Source organism: Lucilia cuprina, chromosome 2 (assembly GCF_022045245.1).
Source record: "Lucilia cuprina isolate Lc7/37 chromosome 2, ASM2204524v1, whole genome shotgun sequence".
In the NCBI taxonomy this organism is placed as follows: domain Eukaryota; kingdom Metazoa; phylum Arthropoda; class Insecta; order Diptera; family Calliphoridae; genus Lucilia; species Lucilia cuprina.
Window position 1 is genome coordinate 55,253,120 of NC_060950.1, and position 9,930 is coordinate 55,263,049.

A 9,930-nucleotide genomic window follows, 5' to 3' on the forward strand; every position below is an offset into this window, starting at 1 on the left:
GAGGATCGGCCCATAATTGACCCTACCGCCCTTACAACGTCCGCATAATAAAATTACTTTAAATCTCTACCAACTTGTATGCGGATAAATTAATTGACCCAACCCATATGAGGTTCCCATTTCAGAAAATGGCTTAAACGTTCACTACTGGCTTAAAAATACCTTTTTTGGATCGGACCATAAATGAACCTACCAAACAAAATGATTATAACGCTGAATACTGGCCTAAAATATGAATATAGTGACGAAATTCGACACACGTAAGTTTTCTGCGAGCCACAATCTATCTACCAAATTTAGTGATCGGTCCATAATTGACCCTGCCGCCCATACACGGTCCACATAATAAAATTACTTAAACGCTTATTACTCGTTAAAAAATACGAATATAGCAATAAAATTTTACACAATTAAGTTACTGGCGAGCCAAAGCCCTCTATCAACTTTTATGTGGATCTGCCTATAATAGACCCTACCCCACTTTTGAGGTCCCCTTCAGAAAATGGCTTAAACACTCACTTCTGGCTTAAAAATGCGAAGAAAGTGATGATATGCGACAAACGTTAGTACGAGCCAAAACCTCTCTACCATTTTATTTTTTTTTTTTGGATCGGCTCACCTTCTGAAAATGGCTAAAAAAGGTTCCCCTCAGCAAAGATTTTTGAATATAGATATAACAATGAAATTTCAATTAAAGATTTAATATACAGTTCGATGGTAGGTATATAAGATTCGGTATAACCGTACTTTAGTACTATTTCGTTGTCCAAAAGGTACTTTTTGATTTTCTCTAATATTGAACGTAGAGACATGAAGTTATGTATGTAGAGCCCTGATTATATGGAAGGTATATGAATTTTCAACATAAGCTTTCATGTAAAAAAAAGCAAAAAAAAATGAAGTTATTTTGTATTTTGATTCATAACTTCTCCCGATGTGTTCCAATTTTGCTCACTTTCAATACTAAATTGCCAAGGATGATAATCAAACTTTTGGCCGATTTTCATTAATTTACATAGTTTACGTGAGCATGTTTTACATAGACGGATGGACAGACGGACAGACAGACAGACAGACAGACAGACAGACAGACAGACAGACAGACGGACAGACGGACGGACATACAGACGGACGGACATACAGACGGACGGACATACAGACGGACGGACATACAGACGGACGGACATACAGACGGACGGACATACAGACGGACAGACAGATAGACGGCCACAGCTCAATCGAATTTGATAAGGACCCCGAATATATATACTTTGTTGGGTGTCAGATATATATATTTTAGGTGTTACATACAGAATGACAAAGTTATTCACCACTGATGCTGGTGATAATAAAGATATAAAGACAATTTAATGAAATAAAATTTTTTTAAAAAATTTTGTTAAAACAAATATAATATATAAAGACAAAGCGATAAAATTTATCTTGATATTTAATTAAAAAATTGATAAACGATATGAAGAGAATTGTTCCAATCTACGATAACTATTTTGTCCCTCTAGTCCGCCATATTTCTGAGGAAATGCTCTCTGCAAACAGGTCAAAACTCCACGCGTTAAATATTTTCTAGAGGACCAACGACATGTACACGGGGGTATGCAGTTACGGCAAACTTCAACAAATTCCGAGTCTGGGGCTAAATGTGGCAAACATTTAAAACGCCACGGCGGACGACGATCCAAATTACTCCAATAACATTCACAGGGTGGTAGACATAAGCAACGTTCCGAATATTTAATCGCCACTGCAGTGTTAGATGATTTCAATTTACAGGTGTATAACTTCGATCTAGGTACATTTCCAAATAGTTCGCCAGATTTTGGATCTTTCTCGAAAGCCAGCCAACGTTCTAACAATTCCCAATGTGAATAGTTTGGTTCTTTTTGTCTTATCAATTGCATTTTACGCCATAATTCCGAACGCCGTACATTTTCATATTTTCCTCCCGTTTTAAGGCGAAATAATTTATATAATTCATTATGAAATTCCGGATAGAGAGTAAGACTACGTGCAAATTTTGTCATTTCATAATGAAATAGAGTGCGTATGCCTTGTGTTATATCTTTGATGTGATCGAAATCCTTAATATTCATTGCGGAGAGGGCGGAAGCATCAAGTAAGAGTAGATTGTGTCCGGTGATGAGATTTGCTCGAAAGGTATTCTGAAATAAAGAACCTTTTTAGGTTTTTTGGTAAAGAAATATAAAATCGCATGAACTGTCTCAAGAATGCATACTACTTATGGGTAAGTTAAGGTATGATCCATCTTTGATGACTTTGATATTCACACTTTCTCACCTGATATTGTTTGTAACCACAAGCCCTCAACCATTTACAAATATCCTCTATAGTCCACGTATAAACCATGGGTAAGGGCAAGGCATCCACAACTTTAACGCAAAGGTTTAGAAGAGTATCCGGCGTGCATTTAAATACAATTGGTACATCTGTCCTGTCAAACTCATCGGTTTTACCTTCAATTATTGGATTTAAACGAAATTTAAAAGATGCCAACGGATTTATATCTTTTCGTTTTGCTTCTCGAGATTTGATAAATTTTTCATCTGAATCTCCGTACAAATAGCGCATTTCGTTAAAAGCTTTTTGATGTTTTCTTTAAAACAAATCGTTTACAACTAAAAACAAACTATTAAAATATTTTTTCCTAAAGAATATTATAAAATAAACGACATTAGATTTATTAAGGGTTTCTTGTACTTCGTAATCTTTGCAAAATTAAAATGTTAGAAGAAAAAAGTTTCTCAATTGATTTTCTATAAGAGAGTTACAAAAACATTTGGTTACAAAGAAAAGTTTTATATTCGTGCTTCAATTTCCACCAAATAAAAAATCGTGTCTTGGGAAAAACTTAGGTAAAGTTTTTTGCTAAGTTGTTGTTTTGGTAAAAGAAAAATTCCTTCATTATACCCTATATTAGGTAATTGTGTTTGACAAAAGATATATTTTAGGTTTGGTGCTTTGTGAAGAATCTTCATGGTCTTTGAGGGAACCAAGTGATACTTTTAAAATGCAGATACCACATAGAGGATAGGATTAACAGGACACATCAGTGCTGTCTGTTATCTAGAAGAACTGTAGGCATGAGATGGGGCCTTAGTTTTACTTTGAAACATTAGCTTTATAAACGTTAATTAGATAATTTTGAAGTTATGCCTCAATGATCTGGTGGACATCTTTGGACAAACGTGTAATATCGATCTTTTACAGGGAGTTCAGTGTACAAGCTGCTTGGGTATATGTGGTGCAAAGAGTATGATGTCAACCAAGGCTGTGAAAACATTAGTAGATATTCTACCCATTAGAACATATTTATAACATAAGGCGATATGAGCAAATGCGGTTATAGCGCACAAGCATCGGAAGTGGCCGATTGCATACCAGCTCAATCGGTCATGAGAGCAAATTCCCGTAGAAATCCCTTACCGCGGATGTCTCTAAAAATTGTGGGACAAAGTGGGGGGTAGGGTTCTATATGAAAATCTCAGAAAGAGAAATATACCGCTTTACTAATGATCTTCCATACAGAAGTCCAAAAAGTAACGAAATACGTAAATTGGATTAGACAGACAACAGGCTTTTAGGGTGGTATCAGGTGATAAAGTTAAATCAAAGACCATATCCAATTGTAACATCTAACAGAGATAAGATCATATGGATACCAGGTAATTTGGAAGTAGTCGGCAAAGTAAAAGCTAATGAAAAACTTTTAATGGGACGGGAGTTCGAGGTAATTAACCAAACGATCCAATAAGCAGTTGATACGACAAAGGCAGAGTTAAAGATGTTAATGGGAAATCCTATAATCCTCATCGAAAGAAAGGAGACTGAGCTTTATTATAAGTCGAACTGAGCAAATGTGGTTATAGCGCACAGACATCATCAGAAGTAGCCGATTGCATACCAGCTCAGTCGGACATGAGAGCAAATAGCCGTAGAAATCCCTTACCATGGATGTCTCTAAATTTATGGGACAATGTGGGCCTAGGGTTCTATATAGAAGTCTCAGAAAGAGAAATATACCGCTTTCCTAATCACAACATGATCTACCATACAGAAGTCTGAAAAATAACGGACCATATTGGATTGAAACATCTAACAGAGATAAGATTTACATCATATGGGTACCAGGTCACTCGGAAGTAGTCGGTAACGTAAAATCGATTGAAAAAGCTTTAATGGGATGGGAGCTCTAGATAATTAACCAAGCGATCGAATAACAAGGGCAGAATTAAAGATGTCAATGGGAAATCCCATAAGAATCTCAACGAGAGCAGAAACAGATGCCTCCTCAAAAAAAGAAGACTGAGGTTTATAAAAAGGTTAAAGACACCGAATTACGATGAAAAATATATAAAATAGGACGTAATGATTCAGATGAATATAGAGCAAGTAAAACTCTCGACAATTTTTTTGCCATTATCCGTTTTCGCTGAAATTCGATAGAAATATCGTGTGAGATATGTATGACATCCGACAAATACACTGATTCGGAAATTCTTAGAATTTACGACCAGGAAACTGAGTTTCTAAATATCGGCCCATTATACATTCAGTGAATTCTATATAAGGTTCCTTTTTTTAATAACGAATATTTTCTATGAAGGTTGAGTTTCTGAATATCGACTGATAATACATTTAGTGGTTCCTTTTTTTAGTAACGAACATTTTCCATTAAGGGAATACTGAATAGACTGAGTTTCTGAATATCGGCCAATAATACATTTCATTTTCCATTATGGAAACACTAAGGCTGAGTTTCTGAATATCGGCCTATAATACGAAATTAACTACTATTTTAGTTTCTTTTTAGGCATCGAACATTTTCCTTGAAAAGGAACACATAGTAGGCCCGATAGTGGCCTAGGCACATTTCTTCGGATTTGATGTATATACAATACAATACATCAATCTATACAATTTTTTAACATTCATTAGTAAGAAATCTTTTCATCTAACATTCTTAGCAAGACTAAGCAAATTAAGTTCAAGATTGTGAAGATCCTTTTCCATGATTGGAGTGAGTGTAAGGTCCCAGGCAGGCATTAGTCCCAAAGAGACTATGCTCATCTGAGAATATTCATGAGCTGATATTCTACCAGTGTAGACTTAGAAGGTTGCTATTGGCTCTTCTCTACTTTATTTATCTAATATTAGTTTTGTTCAAGTAGAGTATTTCAAATTCGTTTCATACCCAAAAACATTAGTATTACATGTTAAATAATTTCTAAGTTCATGTTTCTTAGCTGCAAACCACCTTTTAATGGCCAAAGTTTGTTGCGAGCAAAGTTTTTTTTCTTTGCTGCTCACGTTTCATGGTGGAAGGTTTTTGTGTTCCAGTTAAACTTCGTCTACGACTACTACTAGCATTATTAAATTGTTACAGGATTAATGGGTATTTTTAGTTGTTCTTTTTGTAACAATTTTTTTTTGTTATCGCATTAGTAGTGATTGATTTGCGACAACAGTAATGTTGACGGAATTTCTTTATTAAGAAGTTTGTTTTTAAAGTTTAGATTTAAGCAGTAAATTTTAGGTAAAGACGAGCGAATCCTTCAATTTCAACTAAAGTATTTCAATTAAGCATTTACTTTTGTGTTATATATTTTTTTGCTGTTTATTAGGTTGTATTTTTTATGCTGAGTAGTTTGGATTTCTTATTGTCAAATGAAAAAGGGCACATTTCAGAATTAAAACATTTAAATCGTTAGTTAAAATCAAGAAATATAGGTGTTTATGCTGTAAAATAAAAATGAATTCAACGTTCTGCTATCATGTGCCTTCATGATTATGAAGGCACATGATTATGAATTGAGCGATGTTGTAAAACACTGATAGCATGTCTTGTAATCCCTGCATGACTGAAATAAGATCACAGTACCTACACTGAATTTTAATAGGAAGTTTAGGACCAAAATAAGGGATGATTGGGCCGCGAACATTGTACTGAGGAGCAACGTCTACATATATATGGTTCAAGGACAAGAAAAAAAGGGACTCGGAAATTTTCACAGAAAAGCTAGCTCTACTTATGTCCCCCCGGGGGCATGTTTCCATGATGAAATCCCCATCATGGTGTATTGCAATCCCCGGATAAAGAGGTGCTACCAATACCTCTAGTCTACCGGGACTATAAACTGGTAATGTCAAATGTATCCTTGACTTCGTCTCGGAATGATTTGGCATGAGGTCTAACCAGAGCACCATATAATCTGGCACTACGATTGCCCGCAGGACTATGTCCTGGCTGGTCAGTTGGTTGAGGTTCCTTCGGAATCCACGTATTGGCTGTGGTTTAATACCCGAAATCGCGGAGAGAGAATGTTGGTTTAAGGACTGATATATTTTATAGCTAATGGGTTGGATAAATCTCTCTTCGAACAGGTCTGTGTACAAAGCAGCATATGCTGAATTCCTAAACCCGATCGGTATCTCTTATCGTTCGTGTAGTGGGACGCCTGTATATGCTGGGGAATTGTCAGGTCAGTTTTAATGATTACCTGTCATCCCGTAGATCGACCTTTATGATCATAGGAATGGAACTGTTGTTAAAATTGGTAAAAGATCGAAAAAGTCTCCATATATTGGAGATTAGTACTGATTTAGTAGGCCTTTTTAAGCATCGGGGAAGTTCTTCGGTGCTGTTGCCATCTCAACAGGATATATTGATAATGCTGCGCGAGTATTTGTCGGTTCAATTATTGGAATTAATTGACTTTGGAAATTCCTACTTCCTTTGTTAATCGGTTCATAATGGTTCCTGATCCATTTTGTTGGGTATTTCGAACTTCCAAATGTGTCTCTAGGTGCTGTTGAAAAAACAACAGAGCCATCTCAGTAGTGTGATTGCGCGGGCTTAAAGAGGTTAAGGAATGCAGTGGAATGGGTCATTAGATGATGGAGATAGTATTTTTAATAATGCAATTCTTTCATGACATCATTAAGGGTGGTCACTTCCGTCGGAAGATTGTCTTCACGCGATGTTGGGACTGGTCACCCCCGTCTATTGACTTTAGACCAGTGATTGCTTTTTCCTTGTCGGGGTACGCGGATTAATTCCAGATGCGGTAGATAGCCCGAGTACTTCAACAAAGTGCTTTTACATGGACCGGAGACCCATGTACAAAGTTGCTACCTGAGTTCTTCATTGAGGAATTCAGGGGCGAATGGTAGACCGTCTCTAATCTACCCAGTGGATGAAAAAGACCACCGTGAGATAAGGCCGTCAGGGCAGGTGGTCACGGTAATCTTTCGACATTCATGTCTCTACTTATGTATGTATCTTCGATTACCATTAGATGAACTGGCTTGTTCTCACGGGGATGACAGGAATCAGATAGTCAACTTCCTTTTTACAACTTTCTAAATCTTTCTGATGTCATCTTAAATTTGCAATAATTAAAGTTATTTCTTCATATAAATATTTAAATTTCATTATTAAGGAAACTTTTTGCTAGTATTCTAAATATTTGTCCTTTAATTATTATATTAAAGTAAAAGACTTATTGATAAGAAGACAAATTTAAATAAATGATAAATGACATAAAACTTGCACTTGAACAGACACCTGCACGTTTTTCTCTTCAATTTTATTGTTTGTTTTACAAATTTTAACAGATGAAGTTATACAAACCGCAATCTACATGGATGTTTAACATGTCCGAGGAGAGACTGAAAATTAATTTAAAAGTGCAAAGGAAACTGGAAATTATTTACATATATAGAAACTAATGACATTTACATATGTAGCAATTACTATAAAATTAACAAATATATCGTTACCATTAATTTGTTAAAGTTTATATTTACGAAATCCAACATTTTCAGTGAAATTTTAAATTTACTTCTTGTCATTTGGGAATTGGATTTAAAAAATCTACCAACAACTTGAGTTTTACATATCTACAGTTATACGTATACATTTAATCGGGTATAAGAATAAATACTAACATATTCTCTCGTACACACATTTAAAAGTTCTTATCAAGTTGAAAACTTGCTTTAAGCGAATTTTGTGGAACAAAAGAGTTGTTAACCCGGTATGGAATAAAAGAAAAAAAACAGAAACAACTACAAAACCGAAAAACAATAATAACAAAAACCAGATCACGTGCAAAATATTAAAAACTTTAACGGTAACAGGACAAAGTTTTTACAGTGTTTTTTGGTTTGTTTTTTTCCTTACTTCCGTTTATTTTTTTACCATACGATAACAACGATTGCACCAATACCTGATGAAAAACAAACAAACAGGACTAAAGGGATAATGAACACATACGCATACTCTTAGCAAGTAAGTTCATATGACTAAATGTTCGTTACTATTAAACATTTAGCTAGTCAAACGTAAACGCAGGGGAGGACAATCGGAACTTAATAGGTATTTAATTTGGAAAAAGTTTTAAACACTGTCTGAGAAGCTTTTCATTGCATACTATAATGCAGATAAAGCATTACAAAAATATTTGTTTTCAATGTATTAAAATCTAATAATCTTCTGACTAGATGACATTTTCCGGAAGTCACTGCTATTTACATCCTTTCACACAAAAACGGTCGGTCCGTAAACTAACTAATTAACTAACTAACTAACTAACTAACTAACTAACTAACTAACTAACTAACTAACTAACTAACTAACTAACTACCTAACTAACTAACTAACTAACTAACTAACTAACTAACTAACTAACTAACTAACTAACTAACTAACTAACAAACTAACAAACTAACAAACTAACAAACTAACAAACTAACAAACTAACAAACTAACAAACTAACAAACTAACAAACTAACAAACTAACAAACTAACAAACTAAGAAAATAAAAAACTAACAAACTAACTAACAAACAAACAAACTAACTAACTAACTAACTAACTAACTAACTAACTAACTAACTAACTAACTAACTAACTAACTAACTAACTAACTAACTAACTAACTAACTAACTAACTAACTAACTAACTAACTAACCAACTTACTAACTAAATAACTAACTTTTTTATATAATTAATTATTATTTATTATTCAGAGAAATGTTTTATATTACATATTTAGACTTATTTCTAACCCCGCGAAGCCATTTGTCTTGTCTGCAGGATGTGGTTAGTATAACATGTATATATGCGTATATTTTTATTATTTTACATTTCATTTTCTATATAAAATTGTTTAATTTTGCATTTTCTTTGATATTGGTTAGTGATATTTAATAACTGTATTGGTATTTGATTAAATATATTTGGTAGTGTGACGGATAATGTATTTCTCCCATAGTTGTTCTTATGGTGGTCCACTTTGTATCTTCCTTCTACGCATTTCCTCGTACTGTAATTGTGATCGATTGGTTTTAGGAAGCGGGAATCATTGTAGAACTCGTTTATCAATGTAGTGTGGTATAGGCTTCTTATGTTGAGTATTTGTAGTTTGTTAGCAATACTATTTGTTGTTTGGTTTATGGTGTTATTATTTGAGCTATTATTAAAAGCAGTGTTTGGTTGTACAGTATTATTTGAATTTGAGACGTTTGTGTTGTTGGTGATGTTTGTATTTTCTGTTGTGTTTAAGATGTTGCTTTGGATTATATTGTTGTTCGTTATACCGTAAATTAACGCAGGTTCTAATTGTTGTTTGTTGTGGAGCTTGTTTTTTAATAATATTCTCAAAATTTGGTTTTGAGTTTGTTGTAGAGATTTGCAATAAGTTGAATTGCCCCATGCTGTAATGCCATGCCCAATGTATGATTCAGCCAAGGAAAAATATGCTTGTTTTAGTACATCAAGCGTTGAACAGTTACTTAGGTGGTAAAGGCTGCACGCAACTTTCCGTAACTTTTTCCTGAGATGCTGTACGTGTTTTAGCTTTTTAAAATTTCCAACTAACTAACTAAT

General features: G+C 34.3%; 1 protein-coding gene across 1 annotated transcript; it reads right to left on the reverse strand.

Moving 5' to 3' along the window:
- Positions 1 to 1,371: 1,371 nt before the first annotated feature.
- Positions 1,372 to 2,683, reverse strand: LOC111687377. The gene is made up of 2 exons (XM_023449808.2): positions 2,317 to 2,683; positions 1,372 to 2,180 (listed from the first exon to the last, which is right to left on the reverse strand). The coding sequence occupies exons 1-2, from the start codon at positions 2,605 to 2,607 to the stop codon at positions 1,455 to 1,457; spliced, it is 1,017 nt and encodes a 338-aa protein (XP_023305576.2). The 5' UTR covers positions 2,608 to 2,683; the 3' UTR covers positions 1,372 to 1,454.
- Positions 2,684 to 9,930: the final 7,247 nt, after the last annotated feature.

Coding starts and splice junctions, on each gene's coding strand:
- LOC111687377 (XM_023449808.2), bottom strand. CDS start 2,607: ATGCGCTATTTGTACGGAGATTCAGATGAAAAATTTATCAAATCTCGA. Junction 2,181..2,316: donor GTGGTTACAAACAATATCAG/GTGAGAAAGTGT, acceptor TCTTTATTTCAG/AATACCTTTCGAGCAAATCT.